At 38.9% G+C, this 19,642-nt stretch overlaps 1 protein-coding gene and 1 long non-coding RNA gene across 2 annotated transcripts in view; one reads left to right on the top strand and one right to left on the bottom strand.

Moving 5' to 3' along the window:
* LOC309606028 overlaps positions 1–19,642 on the top strand; it is a 139,567-nt gene that overhangs the window by 84,819 nt on the left and 35,106 nt on the right. The window lies entirely within an intron of this gene.
* Positions 6,770–16,609, bottom strand: LIN7C (lin-7 homolog C, crumbs cell polarity complex component). Its single transcript, XM_082342524.1, has 5 exons — positions 16,519–16,609; positions 12,871–12,989; positions 12,543–12,614; positions 10,799–11,008; positions 6,770–10,202 (listed from the first exon to the last, which is right to left on the bottom strand). Exons 1-5 carry the CDS (start codon positions 16,553–16,555, stop codon positions 10,047–10,049), a joined length of 594 nt encoding a protein of 197 aa, XP_082198650.1. The 5' UTR covers positions 16,556–16,609; the 3' UTR covers positions 6,770–10,046.

Below are 19,642 nucleotides of genomic sequence, written 5' to 3'. Positions count from 1 at the left end.
ATTCATATTATAAAATGACACATTTAGATTAAAAAATTCCAATTCTGCCAATATTTGCAAATTTTAAGAATTGTTTAAGTGGTGGTTTAAAAATTTGTGTTTTAATTCTGTTTCCAGCCACTCTGTTTACAAAATTATTTACACGTTTACATTTTTATCTGGCTACAAGGACACCACAATTTCTAGGTTTTAACTTCCATCTCAGTTGCTACTCCTAACTGCTTCCCCCCTTGGAAGCACTCACACCATGGGAGATTGGTGAATCTAGGAAGAAGGAAGAGGCATTTCTGTCTCACCTCTGCCCTTCTAGGGATGGGGTCTAGGGAGTGAGCAAGCTCTGCCCCTGAGGAACGCGGATGATGAGAACTCAGTCATGGTCCAGATGAAGAGGGTCAATATGGCTAATTTAAGGAAGCACATTTTCTTCTTAAGCCTAAGGTATGTATGCCTGCCTCGTCTTTAACAGAAAGTGAGCTCCAGGGGGCAAGGGCTTCGTTTTTATTCTCTACTGCACCCCTACCCTCTAAAACGTGACTGGCACAGAGTAGATAATCAATAAATACTCGGAGTATGAATGAATAAATAATAAAGGTGGTATTTTGGTCCCCATCTGCCAACTCATTTATTTCCTGCCATATTCAGAAACATAGTGGGGAAGAGAAACTATTTACTGGGCCCTGTCCAAAACCCAACTCCCCAGATAGTTACATAGATGACTTCTTCAATTCATACCATTCAGGTTTCTGTTCAAATGGCATCTCCTCAGAGAGGCCTTTCCTGTCCTCACTCTCTAAAATAGCATCATTGTGTTCTTTCATATCGTTCTCTCAACAAGTATGGATTGTCTGCCATGTGCCAGGCACTGTTCTCAGCTCTGGACATATGGCAGGAAACAAAACAGAGGCCTGCCTGTCCTCAAGAAGTTTATGATCTTGGAGGGGGCAGTGGGCTGACAAAATAGAAAAATACCTATCAGCAGAGGGTGAAGGAGATTTCAGGCTGAGGGAACAGCAAGTGTAAAGGCCTGTCACGTTGGAGAAAGGGGAAGCGTGGGGCTAGAGAGGGGAATGAGTGTGAGGAGGGCTGCAGAGGCAGGCAGAGGCTGGCCATACAGGGCTGGGCGGGTCATGGTGAGGTGCTTAGATTAGTATTCCAGCTGGGGTGGGGAGCCAGTGGAAATGGTAAGGACAACTAATAGAAAGGGATCATCAGCACAGAGTAAACCCTTAAAAGATAGTGCTAGTACTCAGTCACTGCAAGCATTATGGGACGTGCAGTTGGTGCTGTATGGAGCCTCCAAAGAAAATCACAAGGCTAGCTGCTCAGATATGGTAGGCCCGTGTCCCTGAGCCCATCTCAGACAGCCCAGAATGCGAAGGGACCGTGGCGTCACTGGTTGTGAACCTTGAAGAGTGACTTAATGTCCCTGAGTCTTATTTTCCCTTTGGCTCTCAGCCTTCTTACCCTGCTGGACTTCCTAACACTCATTACCACCCAAAAGTACATTGTTTTCTTGTTCCTCTGACTCTCCCGCTTTTGTGCATGTGTGACACAGGACTCTAGCTCAAAAAAGAAAACATCTAAACCAAAAACACCGGGACTTCCCTGGTGGTCCAGTGGTTAAGACTCTGCGCTTCCAATGCAGGGGGTCGGGGTTCGATCCCTGGTCAGGGGACTAGATCCCACATGCCGCAACTAAAAAAAAAGATGCTTTGTGCCGTAACTAAAGATCCCGCATGCCACAAATAAAGATCCCACATGCCGCAACGAAGATCCCACATGCTGCAACTAAAACCCAGAGCAGCCAAATAAACAAAAGAAACCCCACCAAAAACACTGAGAAAGCTAAGAAATGAGGAAAAAAAGATACATATGTATGTATAACTGAATCACTTTGCTGTACACCTGAAACTAACACAACATTGTACTTCAACTATACTTCAATTAAAAAAAGAAAAAAAAAAAAAAACTATTGGGAATTCCCTGGAGGTCCAGCGGTTGGGACTCAGTGTTTTCACTGCCGTGGCCCCGGGTTCAATCCCTGGTTGGGGAACTAAGATCTTGCAAGCTGCGTGGCGCGGCCAGAAAAACCAAACCAAACCAAAACAAAACAAAAAACTATTATATATAGGATGGATAAACAACAAGGTCTACTGTATAGCACAGGGAACTCTATATATCCTGTGAGAAACCATAATGGAAAAGAATATGGAGAACAATGTGTAGAACTGAATCACTTTGCTGTACAGCAGAAATGAACATTGTACAATAAATCAACTATACTTCAATAAATTTTTTAAAAAATGAATGAGAGGAGGGGACTTCCTGGTGGTGCAGTGGTTAAGACTCCATGCTCCCACTGCAGGGGGCACAGGTTCAATCCCCGGTTGGGGAACTAAGATTCCGCATGCCACATGGTACGGCCCAGAAAAAAAAAAAAAAGAGGAAAATACTAGTTAAAAGTGCAGTGTGGCACTGGTGGAAAAGTATGGGTTTTGAAAACAAATTTGAGATTTAATCTTGGCTGTGTTAATCACTAACAGTGTGATTCTGGAAAAACTATTTGGTTTCTCTGATTCTGTGAAAGTTATGTGCCCCTATCTTGATGTACACCATCACTGTTATTGTTTTTATATGGTTCCAATGTAAGTTCTTGATCTACCTGTGGAATTATGAAAAGGAAGCCAATTCAACAGGGTATATAACAAGTCACCATACTGTGCTAGGCGACGGGGGAACAAATGTGAACAGAACAGTTGGGATCCTTCTTGCTGTGATCAGAACTTAAAAATTCTAATGGGAAGGCACAATCAAGCACGTAATATAAACAAGGAAACAGGGTGTTGCCATATTAATAGAGGATGAGGAACCTACCTTTAGATGGAACAGATGGAGGCGTCACAGAGGTTGCGACTCCAGCTCACACCTGAATGAGGAGCAGCCACCCAGGGGAAGAACCAGCGGGCAAGCCTTCCAGTGAGGGGGATTTGGAGTGGAGTAGAGCAAATGGGGCACTAGGATGAGATGAGGCTTGAGAGGAAGTAGGGAATGGATTACGCAGAACCTTTTAAGTCATGGCAAGGGATCTGGACTTTATCCTAAGCACAAGGGGAAGTTTTAAGGAGGGAACAGCACACTCAGTTGTGGCTGAATTAATGCTTTGCATCAGGCACGCACAAGGAGCCAGCACAAACCTTTACAGGGTGAAATAACCCTGGCCAGAGACAAATGCTCATCGCGTTCCCAGCAGAGCAAGGGCCGCTGCAGAAACGCCTCTCCTCAGTGCTGAATATTCTGCCACTGCCGACTCCTGGAAAGTCCTTGAGTTGAGAACGATACAGCTCATTTAGTAACTGGCAGCCTAAAAAGAAAAAGCTGAGTTCTGAGGGGCTGACGAGCCCAGGGAGCCGCTGGAGGCATGGCTCAATTACACAGATGCACGGGTGTTACGAGAAAGCATTTCAACCACAGCAAACAAAGAACCCCTCCCTTCATCCCCCGAGGCCAGGACTCCATCGTTTCTTAACCAAAATCATTTCTACTGAGACCCTTTTATTGCACAGAGGAGGAGCCACATTTAATTTTGTTTCAGCACCCATTTTCAATAGTGATGCCACCGGAACGCGGATTCTTATGCATTTGTTTTCTAGGGCTGCCATAATGAAGTACCACAAACTGGGTGGCTTAAAGAAATTTATCATTCCAGTTTTGGAGGCTCGAAGTCCCAGGTCAAGGTGTCCGTAGGCTTGGTTCCTTCTGAGGGCTGAGGGAGAGAATCTGTTCATGCCTCTCCCTGTTTCTGGTGGTTTGCTGTTAATCTTTGACATTTCTTGGCTTGTAGAACTATCACCCCAATCTCTGCCTTCATCTTCCCATGGTGTTCTCCCTGTGTGTGTGTGTGCATGTGTGTCCAAATTTACCTTTTTTTTTATAAGGACAGCAGCCGTACTAGAGTAGGCCCGCCCTAATCATCTCACTTTAACTTAATCATCTCTAAAGACCCTATCTCCAAATAAAGTCACATTCTGAGGGGTTAAGACTCCAACATATCTTTTGGGGGTGGGGGAGACAGACACACAATTCAACCCACAATACCTTAAAACACAAAGTCAAAAGTTAGCACCTAAACTCTGGGTTCAATGTACATCAAATAAGAGATACCAAAAATAAAAATTTTCCCTTGGCTATTTCATGCTTTCAGATTGCACTTCTTTGCCAAATAAAAAACAAAACTAAAATTAAACGTTTGGGTTTTTGTTACTCTCTGATGAAATGCAATAACTGCCATGTAAAGGGACCTTATCTGCAGCCAATGGGTGCAGCTAAATTTTTTAATCCAATTGTTTAGAACAACTCTGGAGAGACAAACAAATTAGAATTCTTCCAAGCCTTCTCTCCTAAAGAAAACCTTTTAGAAGGACCAAATCTTGACTATGTCCAAAATATGCTTCTGTAGCTGATGAGAATTAGGAGAGCTCTTACACATAACTTGCTGTTGGTGTGAAGTGCTTGTCCTTTTTTTTAAAAAGAAGTTTAAATCAAAATAAAGTTGACAAATGGGCTCTGTATGAATTTACTTTTGCTCTGTATATAAAGTAAGTCCTAAAGATTTCATGCAGGTTTTCTGCCACCAAAGAAATAAATGTACAAAAAACTGCCACCAAAGAAATACATGTACAAAAATTTTCATCATATTAAAACCAGAATAATCAATGATAATGAATATAACAAAACCAGAATTTAAAGATTTAGAGAATGGGTATTCTGGTTTACTGAAATTTTGAAGAAACTGAGGGCTAACGATAAATGTATTTCGTTGTACCCCTGGTTGCTTGTATAATTTTATGCCTTTAAAAAATTCACTATGGTGAATTATGCCTTGTATTGTCTGAAGCCCATTCCAGCAATCCATTCTCTCTAGGACATATCCTCCCTACAAATTGCTTTTCTGATTGAACAAGTCCCTTATTGGGACTTATTTTCTTACGATTTTCACTCTGAATGTGACCTCAACCCTACATCCCTCAAACTCCACTATTTTTAGAATTCCAGGAGTTTCTCTGATCAGAGTGAAATCTGAAAATTCCTAAGAATCTTATTTCTTATTTTCAAGCATAATTTAAAGGTTGGTTATCTGTTTTCTAGGTATCAAAAATAAGAACTTGCTAATTTTAATTATTTGGCCACAATGTCTTCCTTTAGCTAATAAGGTCCTGAAGCTATTATACTTGAAAATAACAGCAAACACAAACAAACAGCACTTACTATGCAGGCACTTTTCTAAGGGATTTACAGATCATGATATGACACGTATAGGCAGCCTTACTACATACGACAGATGAAGGAACTAAGGCACAGAGAGGTAACTTGTGTAAGATTACACAGTCATGGGAGCTTCCCTGGTGGCACAGTGGTTGAGAATCTGCCTGCTAATGCAGGGGACACAGGTTCGAGCCCTGGTCTGGGAAGATCCCACATGCCGCGGAACAACTAGGCCCATGAGCCACAACTACTGAGCTTGCATGTCTGGAGCCTGTGCTCCGCAACAAGAGGCCACGACAGTGAGAGGCCCGCGCACCGCGATGAAGAGTGGCCCCCGCTTGCCGCAACTAGAGAAAGCCCTCGCACAGAAACGAAGACCCAACACAGCCAAAAATAAAATAATAAAAAAAAAAAAAAAAAAATTCCACTGTCATAGTGAATCTAGGATTCAAATCAGGGCAGTCAGGCTCCAGATTCTGTGCTCTCAATCACATGCCAGACAGCCTCTCTTAAAATAATACAAGAGAGGGCTTCCCTGGTGGCGCAGTGGGTGAGAATCTGCCTGCCAATGCAGGGGACATGGGTTCGAGCCCTGGTCTGGGGGGAATCCCACATGCCGCGGAGCAACTGGGCCCGTGAGCCACAACTACTGAGCCTGCGCGTCTGGAGCCTGTGCTCCGCAACGGGAGAGGCCGCGATAATGAGAGGCCCGCACACCGCGATGAAGAGTGGCCCCCACTTGCCACAATTAGAGAAAGCCCTTGCACAGAAATGAAGACCCAACACAGCCATAAATAAATAAATAAATGTTAAAAAAAAAAAAAGAGTATCCCAATAATCACTATTAAAAAAAATAATAATAATAATAATACAAGAGAATCTTTTCTGTAGTTACATTTTACGAAAGGCAAAGCAAAATATGGGAATTTGAAGTTTCATTCCAGTAACCACTAGAGTATGCTTTTACCTCATTTAAAAGTTATTTTATACATTTCTTTCAGAAGAACATTGTGTAGTTGCATCAAAATTTTTCAAATCCAAAGAACAAGAATATAACTAATATAAATTTATTTTAAATAAGCCTTTGAATCAGAATTAAATTGATAAATAAAGCCATCCACTGAAAAAGCGTTAAATCCATTTTGGCTATTATATTCCTTTACTTCAAACTTAAAGTAGAAGTATACTGTTTACTAATGTTTTTATTTTTTTTTTTTGTTTTTGTTTTTTAAATTTATTTTTATAATGGGGTTTAGCTGATTTTCTTTTTTTTTTTTAATGTTTTTAAACTATGTTTTAAAACATAATGTTTTTAAACATAGTTTTAAAAACTATGTCTAGATACAAATTAGTTTGGAAGTTCTTGAAAGTTAATGTGGAAGCAATTTGGGCTTTTCCACTATTTCATCATTATAGAACTACAACAACCTTCGAAGAAACATTGTTAGTAACATTTTGGACAATAAAAACTATAAACCAGATTGTTAGTAGAGGAACAACAAAAATATAAGTTAGAAAATTCATAAACATACATTTATTCAGGAAATACAATTACTAGAGTCCTTAATATTTCAATGATCATTCCACATAATAAAATACTCACAACACATATTCTTTTAAGTCTACACCAAGTCATGCTGACATTCTTTTCAGATAATCCATAGCCATTTCTTCTATTAAATGCTATAATATCCATTTGTATTGTAAACAAAGTATTGAGCCAAACTATTTAAGTACTTGAGCAAAGTAACTTTCAAAAATTTAGAAGAGGAAGACAATGTTTTGTTTTGTTTTTTTTAAAAAACACATCTGAATTATCAAACCCCAAAGAACTAGGCCACTATAACCTAGTGTTATACTAATGGATAAAGCGGCCATATGAAGACAGCACATAATTATCAATGAAAATATTTCTTATCTGCAACTTTTAAACATGCTTCTCAAATAATAAACATTTAGTTTTGAAAGTTTTAAAGGCAAAGGGGGCAGAAAGATGACAGACATTAAAAGTTTACATTTAAACTACTGATAGATTTTGTTTAAAAAAAGAAAGAAAAAGGGAGGCTGTATTTACCACCCAAATAAGGAATGCCAAGTACCTTTATTTCCTAAAGAAATTACTAAGAAATATAACCAATCATTACATTTGCAGCTATTTAGTAGTAGCTGTAAACTGAATTATTCTGATACTTCCAAAAGTGTACTTAGAGCATTTTATAAAGGGGAAAACAAGTGGTTCTCAACCCTCGGTGTCCTTTAGAACCAGCTGGAAAGCTCTGAAAAACGAAGCATCTGGCCCCACCTCAGAGATTCTGATGGAGTTGGTATCAGATGGGACTCAAGTGTCATTATTTTTTAAAGGCCTGCAGGGTGTTCTAATATGCAGCTAAGGCTGAGAATCACTGAGTCAACTCATTATGAAATACCAAGAAAATAAATGGAAATTGGGAAGGGAAGATAATTTATATTTATAATTTACAAATCAAACACCTACTATATACTATGTACCTAGTTATGTTCATGAATCATACATTTATAAGATGAAAATTCCCTTCATTTCCTCACTATACTAGACCACTACCGTACATCTTTGCCACTGAATGACTGCATTTTTCTATGGTCAGGATTTAAAATTCTGGGAAACACTATGAAAACTGCATTAAAGAAAATAAACTACTGCTACTCATGCTCAACGGGAGCAAGCAAAACTACTGTATTTGGCTCTTTTAAGCTATCCATATTTTAAGAATTACAAATAAGTGCCAACCCACACAAAGAACAGATTGTGGATTACTGTAGAAGAAACAAAAAATAGCTTACTCAACTTACTAAGTTTCAACACCAAAAAAGGTTTAACTTGGCTGAAAGTTCTGAAACAGCTGAGATACTGAACCAGGAAGCTATAATTTATAATGAAATGTTGACACACCCTTAAAAGCTACTGCAGCTGTAGTAATACTAAGATTTCTTCAGGGTTTAGTTACCCTGTAATGCAAGAATACAAGCATAACAATAATATTACTGTTTTTATATGCACCGATACCTCTCTTTAATATATAAAGCTCTACAGCAAATACCTCTAATAATTTTACAATTAAATTAAGTCCGTAACTCTTCTACACTACTTTGGTCTCAACATTTTTAAAACATCAATTAATTTTGGAAATATACAATTTAATAACATGATCCTATCAATAACAAGCACATTTTGTAGTGGACTAAAGACACATTCAACCATGCAATCCAGTGTTCAATACCTAAAAGATAAATAACAATGCTGACTTTTATTCTGAAAATCATCGGAAACTGGAATCTTTTAAGACTCACAGTGCTCACAAACATGCAGAAAAACATACACATTTCTATTCTTCCTGAAGGAATGTCACAAAATGCCCACTCTTTACACAGGGTTGATAATTATTCTAAATTCCCTATGTATTTCAATCCATTATTTTCTTTCTAGCACCTGTCACTTAAAATTTTTAAAAGCCTGACAAATGTTCCTGTAAGTTGTGTCTGAAAATGAACCTTACCTCTTTAATTTCTGACTTTAAAAAGACCTCAGTCACAGTCATCCACTAATAGCTGCCTTTCAGTAAAACAGTGACATCCAGTGGACAAATCAAAGTATCTCAGAATTCCCATCATTATAGCTGAATCATAAAGATCACATCTCTAAATCCAACTAAATAGTGAATGAGTTCTTACTCATTTTGACAAAGCGTCTGCAGATTCTTATCAATGCATCACCTCATGATTTCTATATATCTTAAATATATCCTTCTATCTTTTTCCTATTTAATATCAAGTCTTTAAATTGAGCTACTTAGGAGTGTGTAACTCTTGAGCCTAGTGAGGTTAAAGGTATTACTTTTTCTTCTTTGCTATTTCCCACCACAAACTAACTGGCTCATCACTACAAATGGAAGGATGAAAATATAAGAAATATATTTAAATAAAAATGAATAGCATTAAAAAAATTTGCAAAAGATGAAACCTAAACCTCTTTTTGCATTTGTAATTTATGATATATTGTTGACTATAAATAGAAAGATGTAATCAGTAATGCTAACAATCAAATTACATTCTCTTGCCTCACTGCTCAAATATTATGAAAGAATACATATTTTAGCAATGATTGTATCAGTGTTTAAAAACTTTTATAAATCAGTATAAATGAATATTATATATTATGTTTAAATAAAAGTAAAAAACTTCCACTGTGCTGAGTTATAATTTACCATTGATAATATATATTATGTGTGTGTTCCAAATACAAAACGCAGCAGTGATGTTAACATTGACAGTGTAATAAACTGCTGTAGCTGAGACTGTTATGTTTAATTTCTTGGAAAACCATAAAGAAATGTTACAGGTGGGAAAAAAAAAAAGCAAAGAAAAGAATGGAGAACTGTTATTTTTAAATAAGCAGCCAAATAAAGCTTTTTTTCCCTAAAAAAAGGTTAAGAATGTAAAAGTACATTTTAATATTAAAAAAGCATTTTTAAAAATCTATAACAACTTTATGACAAAATCTGCATTTGTTGAAAAAGGCCTGTAAAAACAGCAGGACAGAATTGCCCTCATCACCTTTTTACTTTTTCTTGTCAGAAAAAAGTGTATGCATCTCTGGAACCGTAAATGATGTTAAAATAGGCATTTATAAAATGGCAAGGAGGATTTCACGGGAAGTTTTTTTTTTTTTTTACAATCATTGGCATTGCGGCCATCAGTAGGTCACAAGTAAAACTTCTCTACCTAAAAGCAAAATGGAATGTAAAGTTTTAGGTCTGTTGCCTGCGTTTTGCTGATCTCATTTTTTCAAAGCGTGACTCCATTTCTTCCAAGACCTTGGGTGTGTACCGTACTACTAATTTAACCTTTCCTTGAGCTGCTTTCAGCAGTTCTACAGCTTTTTCATGATGTTCTCCTTCAACGCTCTAGGAAAAGAAAAACCACACAGACACAAACACAATTAGTATCTAGGTTTTGTAAGTAACTCAAAATGAAAAATGTTTAAAATATACACAAGTAAAAAATTTTTAATGTTATATTTCAAACTATAAACCTATGAAATAATCCTGCTTTATCATTTTAATCAGTGTAAAATCCTCTGCTAAATCATATTCTGTTTGTAGTTTAGGAACTGGTTTTTTAGGTTCCAGATAATTAGCATATCAATCTACATGCTCTATTATTTCACTAGGTCAGAAGTAAATCAGGCAATTGCCATGCTATAAGACTAAACTGAGGGTAGACTTTCAATTTAATGTATTGCCTTAACTACTAAGGAGCTTAGTTACTTCATAAAAATCACACTAAGCATTGCTAATTTACATTGGAAAGAAGCAAAACACACACAAAGTGCTTCAAAAAGTATCACTCTACTAAACAGTAGTGCCTAAGATTCCCCCAAGGGATTTCTAAACTACAAAGCTTCTTTGGTTTTTCCCTACATCTTCTGTTTCTATAACTCAAGTACACCCCCAAGTGGTCACAACACATTGCTACAAGTAGAAATAAAATGCATCCCTACCACTCCATTAACAGAAAGGAGTTGATCTCCTCGCTTGAGGCCCCCATGTCTATCAGCAATTCCACCTGGAATTATTCGAGATATATAGATTGGAGAGTTTTGCTCTTTGCCTCCCATAATATTGAATCCAAGGCCTTCTTCTGTTTTTGGTAGCTCAACAACTCGAGGATGAGAATGTCCTTCGCTGGCAGCAAATGCAGCAACAGTAGCCTGAAAGAAAATTTTACGTATTTAAAAAAAACAGGACATTTGTTCACTTCATTCTTTTGTCCCTTTTTAAAAACCACTTTTGAAGTAAATATTTTTGATGTCTGAATGCCCACAAATGCACTGACAGTGAAGGTAAGCTAAGCAGATGGTGTTTTAAGGAGGATGAGTGAAAAGCCTACCCTGGGATTATGCAGCAAGTGTTAAGGTCGTTGAGGCCACTCCTAGGCCTTCCAGTGCCCAGAACTTCTGTGCAGCGCTTGGCCAGCAGGCTTGCTAGGAAGATGAACAACGTGCGCACTAAAGAGGAGAGCCCCTCCCCTCGCATGCCAGCAGCCCTGCGCTCCGGGGCTGGGAAGCCGGGCTCCTCCAGGGGCTTCTGGGCAGGGCGCAGCCCACCTACGCAACCTGTACAGGGGCAGCTGTCCTTGTATGCAGTCATTCTGGCGGCTGTACGATTTGCACTGTATACTAACTCATCAAGAAATAACTCAATATTGAAAAAAAGAGGGGTATACAGAGTCAATGTGAATTGTGAAACAGAGCCACATCTTTAAAACTTTCAAATTTAGACTAATCGAGACTAATTCTAACACAGAGTTGAGATTCTGGGTTTCATTTTGCTTTTAAAGATAATGAAGTAATCTGGTACTATTTTTTTGTGTGTTGGATCAGGGTACATGAGCAAACATGGGAAGGAAGAGAGAAAGAAAATCAAGATTTGTTGAATACCACCATATTACAAGCTCTGAAAGAGGCCTCATTTTACAGATAATGGAACTAAGGCTCAGATATTCAGGAAGCTGTGAAAGTCAGGAATTAAACCCAAGTTTTAATCGTTTTTTCCTACTCTGTCAAATAACACCCACATGTTTAAGTGTTTGTACTCAACAGAGGATCCAATACTGCCTTTTGTGAACCAGTAACTATCAATGAAAAGTTACCTGTTAATGACTAGTTCTAGTGTAAGTCACCTACTGCCGATATTAACTTATTCTAACCACATATCATGGACACTGAGGTCAATGCTTGAATTATCTGAGGAAAACAGTGGCACAGAAAAGCACATAAAACCTACCACCTGCAGCTCTGAAAAGGTAACCTCCTATCTGCAGAGTTAAGGTTAAGGAGAAAGTGAAGGGCAACTTGGGGGGCATACCCCAGATCTACCATTTACTGTTTGTGTGGTTTAAGGTAAGTAACCTAATCTGATGCTTCCTCACCAATAAAGTGAGGCTAATAATTCATACCTCAGAATTTTGATGAATATTTACATAATGATATATACATTACATATAGCAACTATGTATATATGTATTATTTGTGTGCAAGTATATTTTTAATGCATCATCTAAACTGCATAAAATATCTTTTGTAAAACCAATTAAAAAAGTCCTATTTCTCAGGAATCGAGTTTAGTGTACCTTGAAAGATACTGTTATTTTCAAAATAAGCCTATTATGAATCTAATAATTGCTCATTTTAAACCTTTAATTTATGAAGAATCCTCTCCCTTCTAGTAAATGAAAAAATGTACCTTTGCAGTCGCATTAGCTCTCACTTCAGGACTGCTACTGATGTCCACAGTCTCGTAGACATGTTCATATACCTGCAAAACCCAAAGTTATTATTACGATTTTAAATCTCAGAATATACGTTTGAGTTCTTTGTGAAGTTACTGAATGTGTTAAAATTTTAGACAAACTTACGCATTTTTGTAAAATGTTTTTCTATTAGAAATTCCAAAAACAAGAGAGGCAGGTTCTAAAGTTCACTTTTTTAAGAAACTCTGAACCCAAATTTCAGAATATTACCTTACCCTAATTAACTCAAATTTTTAGTAAATTTTAATCCCATTTACTCACCTCTCTTACAGCATTGCAGAATTCACTTTGAAGGACTCTTTGTAAAGCTTGCAGTTTCTGTGGTGGTACTTCTCCACTCCTTTGCAGTTTTTCCAACAATTCAATTGCTCTACAAATATCTATAGTTAAACAAACACACACTCATAGATAATTTTCTCAGAATATTCCCTATTATTTATTTATATCTTTCTTTTTTGGCCATGCCATGCAGCATGCAGGCTCTCAGTTCCCCGACCAGGAACCAAACCCGTGCCCCCTGCAGTGGAAGTATGGAGTCTTAACCACTGGACCGCCAGGGAAGTCCCAGAATACTCTCTAAATGCTTGTGTAACAGCACAGCATTTAGGATTCATTCCTTAACAACTAACAAGAAACATTTATAACCCAGAGAAAAAAGGAATGAGTATGAACTTGTGTGTGGTATGTCTGTGTGTGTGTTCATGTATGGAGGATGGGAATGTGAAGTCTGAGAAGAATGTTAAATTTTACTGTAGATTAGGAATAAATACTGATGTTGCACAAGCATAACATCTGGAAAACAGCATCTTTGAGAGACACAGGAAAATCAAATATAAAGTACTAAATGTCATAGGAAAGGACTGGAGCTCAAATGTCATAGACACATGAACACTGTACTGCTTCAGAAAAGCTGACAGTATTATCAGAAGCTATTTAGTCAATAAAAATTTACCTACCATCATTAGTAACCAAAGCACTGAACAGTATAAAACACTGTGTGCTAGTGAAATCACTGTTTATTTCCCAAAAGGAAACGCAATATATATGTAGATAGGAAAACTCTTCAATAACAGGTGCAGTTACTGGCAGGAACACATTGAAAGCAATGATGAAGTGAGTAAAATTAACTGGTCTGTTTTCAACTTAGGATCATCAACACAGTGTATTTGGGATACACAGTGTATGGGATTCTACACATCTATACAAATACATTATGCATGTTAGGCAATTCTCATTGAGAAGTGTGAGGGTAAGTATTTTATGAATTAAGAAATTTTACAAGATTCAGTCATGTTCCAACACTTTCTATCTCTCGTAGGATTTTTGTTTTTAACTTCTTTTGTACCACAGGGGGCTAGAGTACCTATTACTCTAAACTGTTTTGTATTTTGTAAACATGTATTTGACTGAGCTTGTCTTAATTAAAACACTGTGAATCTGGTCTCTGTAACAGCTGTGTGATCTTGGGCAAGTTACTTAACCTCCCCGTGTCTGTTTTCCACTGTAAAATGGAAATAGCAGTATCTCCTTTATAGGAATTACTTGAAGACTAAAACAAAAAATACACGGTAAGGGTCTGGCATATAGCGAGCATAAATGTTATGTTACATCAGCACCAATTAATCATAAGATACAAGGGATTCTACACATCTATACAAAGACATTAAGCATGTTAGGCAGTTCTCATTGGGAAGTGTGAGGGTAAGTATTTTATGAATTAAGAAATTTTACAAGATTCAGTCATGTTCCAACACTGACTATCTCTCCTTGGATTTTTGTTTTTAACTTTTTTTGTACCCAGGGGGCTAGAGTACCTATTATTCTAAATTCCTTGCTTCCTTTTGTCTTAAGTGGAAGAAGTTCTGAATTTTATATTATACTAAAGGACTGCAACTTTTTTCTTTATAGAATTAGTATGGCCTTCTTTGTGTTTGCATCTGGAAACCTAGGAATAAATTGTAGTGAAGAAAGAAGTAGATTCTTCAGTTTCAGGTAATAAAAGCTTAAACTGATGCTAATCCAATGCAACGGAAAAAGACTTTCCCCATTCTGATCGCCCACCACCAGAATGGCTGGTGAATGAGGAGTGCTGGTTCATCAAATATTCTGACTTAAAAAATTACAATACGTAAGCTCTATAAAAATTTCCAACTAACAAAAAACTGAAGAAGTAAAATACTCTTTACTGAAGCAACACTGTACCCAATATGTGCTCAAATGGGTTCCACTGAATCTTGTTTTGACGACTTTGAAGGCATTCAGGATCTTGATCATATGCACTATTTTTGTACTATAGGATTCCTGGAAGAGTTTCTTAATAGAGTCTGTTAAACAGAATGCTAAATATTAAGAATCACAGTTGATGTAATCTGACTTTCTTATTCTGCTGAATGGCATCAACTAGCAGTTCATCTTACCAAGGTTCTGAGCGTTCTACTGTGGAACTAAAATGAACTCTGAAATAGGAGAAAACAAAGCCATGACTACCAAAGCTAAATGCCAGAGGTGGAGTTTCATATTTTGTACTGCACTTAAAAATACAAAAGACCGCCAACATGTTAGAATCCTACAACTGGCTTTCAAAGAAAAACACCTACTCCTGTTAACACCAAACAAATTTGTTCCCATCTACAAAGCACACTATCATTGTGCTCAGGGAGAAGATGTCACAGTCTTAGGCCTAACTTAGCAAGTCTTCCCAGAGTAGCTACTCCTCTGTCAAAAATGATACTTTAATTAATGGTCTGGTGGGCTGGAGAAAAACAACATCACTTGTAAAGAGACTTACAAATAGTGAACACCATAAGGAATAAACAATGTTAAGCATGCACTGGTTTGTGTGAAGGCACGAGGAAAGACTCCACATACAATCCTAAAAATGTATTCCTTAGAGCAGAAGTTAATATTCAGACTGTAAATGCAAATGCTAATATTTGCAAGATGTTTTCAGTCTCCATCTTATATACTTTGTTTACTACTAGTACTCCAAATGTTTAGTTTGTACTTTTTGACTCTTACCGATGACTTCTAATACTGGTGTGTCAAAAGTATGCTTGAAATTATTTGAAATAAAGCATTTGGGGAAGAGTGGAATGCTGACAATCTGCAACAGGACCCTTTAAGGCTCATAGCCTTGTACCTCCACTGGCTTTTCCGTTTCTAATTACTCAGCAGAACGGGTTTTATTTTCCTTGACAGCCTGCTCTAAAAAGCAAGCCACCAGCCAGTTAGCAATCGTAGGATTTGTAAACAAGGAATAAGGCTGCACTTTCGAGTATTTTACAATCTATCACTATTCCGCCTAGTTATGTAACCTTCTTCCCAAGACCGCATCAGGAGGATTGTTTTTAAAGCACCTTCTCCGGTGCCCCGGGAGGGGCACCACAGCCAGGAAATACCCCCAATACGAATACAAGTGAGGTTGTAGTGGAAGTAATGATGCGTTTTGTGCACAAATAAGGGGGGTTCGGTGGGAACGCGCTGTGTGTCCGGGCTGTGTGGGTGAAGGCGGGGACACTGGGTTGTGCACGCACCAACACCGGCAGTGCGTGTAGCCTGTCCGAACTGGGCGTGTGATGTTTGCTCAGCTTGACACGTCTCTGAACGCTGCGTCTGCCGTGCCCACCCAGGGAGCGTGTGTGCAGCGTGTGTCCGCGAATGCAGACAGGTGGTGGTGAACTGTGCTGTGCTCCCCAACGGTCCGTGTGAACACAGGACGGGTCTGAGGATCAGTCAAGAGCAGCAAGCGCCCTCCCCGGCGCCGGGCGCAGCAACGTCGGCGGCCACCGGCGCCAGCGCGAGGGACAACCTGGTTCCGGGTCTCGGAGCTTGGCTGCCCCACGCCCCCCGGGGATAAGGCATTCCCCCACCCCCTCCGCCCACGTCGGTCCCTGCCTCGGCCCCACTCACCCCTCTCCAGTCGCACAGGCTCCCCCAGCGCCGCCATCTTCTCCCTTTGCTTGCAGACCCACAGGAAATGACGACACAGGGGCTGAGGTGGAGGGGTGGGGCCTAGCGGGAGCCGGGAGCCCGGAACAGGGGCCGGCCAGTATCGCGAGAGCGGGCGCGGTGGATCGGAGGGTCGTGGCCGTCTCTAGAGTAGAGGGTGTCTGTGTGCCGGGCTTTCGAGTTCGGCGTTTTGCTGCACCTGCAGCGGTCGTAAAGTTCTCAAATCCCCCGGCCAACTACGATTGAAAAGAGTCCCTTTCCCGACTCTTACCCCCTGCCTTGGGATTCAAGCCTTATCCCACTCGCTTGGGAACTCTTGGCTCCACGTGCTAGAGTCTGGATTCTTGTTCCACCTTGACCGTTCGTGGCTCTGTGAGCCTGCACTGCTCACTTATCCTCTTTCGGCCTCAGTTTCCCCCTCCGTCCGTCAAAGAGTCCTGTCTCGGAGTTCTTTACATTCTTAAACAATGAGATTCGATGACAGGTGTGTAAATGAACTATAAAGTCTCCATTTGTGGCTGCATTGCATTAATTAATTTAACAATCCAAGGCACGAATCTTCCCTAGAAATCTGTTTGAGAATAAGGATGGAAAGTGCAAAAAGCATGAAACATACCCGGGTGAGCGAGAGAACAAGGCACTTTGGTGCACCCCAAAGCAACAATTTTAAAAAGCTGATCCAAAATCTTATGTAAATGAAATATTGGGAAGCAAATAATATTCTTAATACATTATAGATTCTTAGGGCCACTTTTGAAATTTTCATGAACCAAGAAAAGTTTTAGACCTTAGTTTAAGTGAAATATTAATTTGCCCAGTATTCAGATTCCACTAACATTTATTCGAGCGCTAGTCTATGCTGACAAACAACTTTTCAACACTTCATGACAGGATTGTTTTAACAACCTCCTGGTTGCCCCCGATCCACCCTTTCCATTCAACTATAATGCTTTCTTCCAATCCATCCAAATGCCACCATTATACTCCTTTTTCCCCCTTGAACCCTGATCCCATCATCAAAGGTTTCTGTACAAAAACTTTCAATGGCTTCTCCTCTTGTTTCCTGTTTCTAAAGCCTTGCATACTCTGAGCCTAACTCATCTATCTAACCTCATTTCTCATTATCCCTCCAATGCAATAACCACTCCAATAGAGGCAGAATATTCAAAACCATGTTTCTTCTTGCTTCCAAGTTTTCACTTATGTCATTATTACGTGGAATGCCCTTCCGCATTTCCTCTGGTTCTCCAAGCTGTATACATCCTCAAACTGAACCCATCTTCCAGGGCTGCAGAAGACATGCCACTTCTACTAAGCTTCCCTTTCTCCATCCTCTTCCCCTTCTTTGGTCCCTAATGGCCCTTATATCCTGCAAAAGCATTCATGTACTTATCTCTTATTCATTGTTGTCATTTGTTGCCACAGATATTCAAGAAATGTTTATTAAACGCTTAATGTCTTCCAGGCACCTTGCTAGGCACTGAGAATAATACCACGTGGAGAAAGACAAACGCAGATGTTCCAGCTGTTTCTTCAAGTATTTTCTTTTCCTCCATCCTCCAGCTCCTCTCCTTTGATAACTCCACTTACACGTATATTCCTCTGCCTGACATCGTCTACAGCTCACTGATGCTCTGTTCGTTTTGGTTTTTCAAGCTTCTGTTTCCTTTTTTCAACCTCTAATATTCTCTTAATCCCATCTAGTTCATTTTTCATCTCAGATATTGTTTTTATCTCTAGCAGTTTGATTTAGGGGTGTGTTGGGGGGTGGTCCTACATTTTCCGTGTTCTCACTTAACATGCTCAATCTTTCCTCTAGCTTCCTGGACATATAGAATAAGATTATAATGACAATTTTAGTGTCTTTGTCTTCTAAGTCTATCATCTGTGCTATTTCTGGCACTGCTTCTATTGACTGATTTTTCTCTTCATTATGGCTCATAGTTTCCTGCTTCTTGCATGATTGGTAACTAACTAACTAACTAAATAAGGCTAAGCATTGTGAAATTTACTTTTTTGGGTGCTGGATATTTTTGTATTCCTATAAATATTTTTTGAGATTTGTTTTGAAATGCAGACAGAACACTTGAAAATAATTTTGTTTTTTGAGGCTTGATTTTAAGCTCTGTTAAGTGGAACAAGTTCAGTCTTTTGTGAAGGGCTAATTGTGTCCCACCACTGAGGAAATACCCTTCTAAGTTCTTTACCTCATGCCCCATGAATTATGTGGTTCTACTCTGATTGGCAGGGATAGGAGCTATTCTTATGAACTGGGATGGTGGATTGTTTGCTTTGTTCCTTTTGAGTGATTCTTTCCCTATCCTTGGTAATTTTTTAATACACATAATAATCATGAGATTTCACAATTCCAGGGATAATTAGAAGATCCTCAAAGTTTGCAGAGGGAATAAAAAGAATGAAAAGTCATATTCTAAGGAGTGGGACTCAGAACATTACAAATCATTAATTATTTGAAGCATAGGTAAGGAAGAAAAAGTATTAGGAGCTACTTCTGAGCAGGGAAAATATGATTCAATTAATTAAGAACCCATTTATATTCAACGTACAAAGTAAATGAAAGAATCAGTTAATTTGTAAGGAGAGATCTCCTAAAATGTCCCTTCCTAATTCATGTATCTTTGAGAATTAGAGTTAGGAGAGATCTAGAGAGTTCCAGCTCCTTCACTTTATGGGAAGAGAATACTGATTGCTGTCCCGCATCTCAAAGGAGGCAATTGTGAGCACAAATGAGGCAGACCTGCTTTTGCTTTTATGCCTCTGCCAGGTTATTAAATCACTCAGCTTCTTAATCGAGAATTGCTCTTCCTGTGGAAGAACTCCTCTTCACCTGTTGCTTCCTCACATTACTTCCTGCTTCGGAGATGGAGAGGAACACTCAAATTAGAATAGGAAGCCTGAGTCTAGACAAATCCCAGAGAAAGCTAAATTATGCAAATGTCATCTTTGTATAAGAAATGAAAGTCCTAAGTAGGATGCAGGTATGAAAACTTTCTTAACTCAAGACATTGCAAATAGAATGTACTAAGACAGCATCAATTAAGAGAAAACTGGAGTGGGTGGGGAA

Source organism: Balaenoptera borealis, assembly GCF_965194805.1.
Source record: "Balaenoptera borealis genome assembly, chromosome: 11".
NCBI classification, from domain to species: domain Eukaryota; kingdom Metazoa; phylum Chordata; class Mammalia; order Artiodactyla; family Balaenopteridae; genus Balaenoptera; species Balaenoptera borealis.
Note: the sequence above shows the minus strand (reverse complement) of the source record. Positions and strands in the feature narration are given on the sequence as shown.

Excerpts from the sequence above, each read along its gene's own strand:
- LIN7C (XM_082342524.1), bottom strand. The coding sequence starts at position 16,555 with ATGGCGGCGCTGGGGGAGCCTGTGCGACTGGAGAGGG. Across the intron at positions 12,990-16,518 it reads GCCTGTGCGACTGGAGAGGG|ATATTTGTAGAGCAATTGAA; the intron begins GTGAGTGGGGCC and ends GTTTAACTATAG. Across the intron at positions 12,615-12,870 it reads TCTGCAATGCTGTAAGAGAG|GTATATGAACATGTCTACGA; the intron begins GTGAGTAAATGG and ends TGGGTTTTGCAG.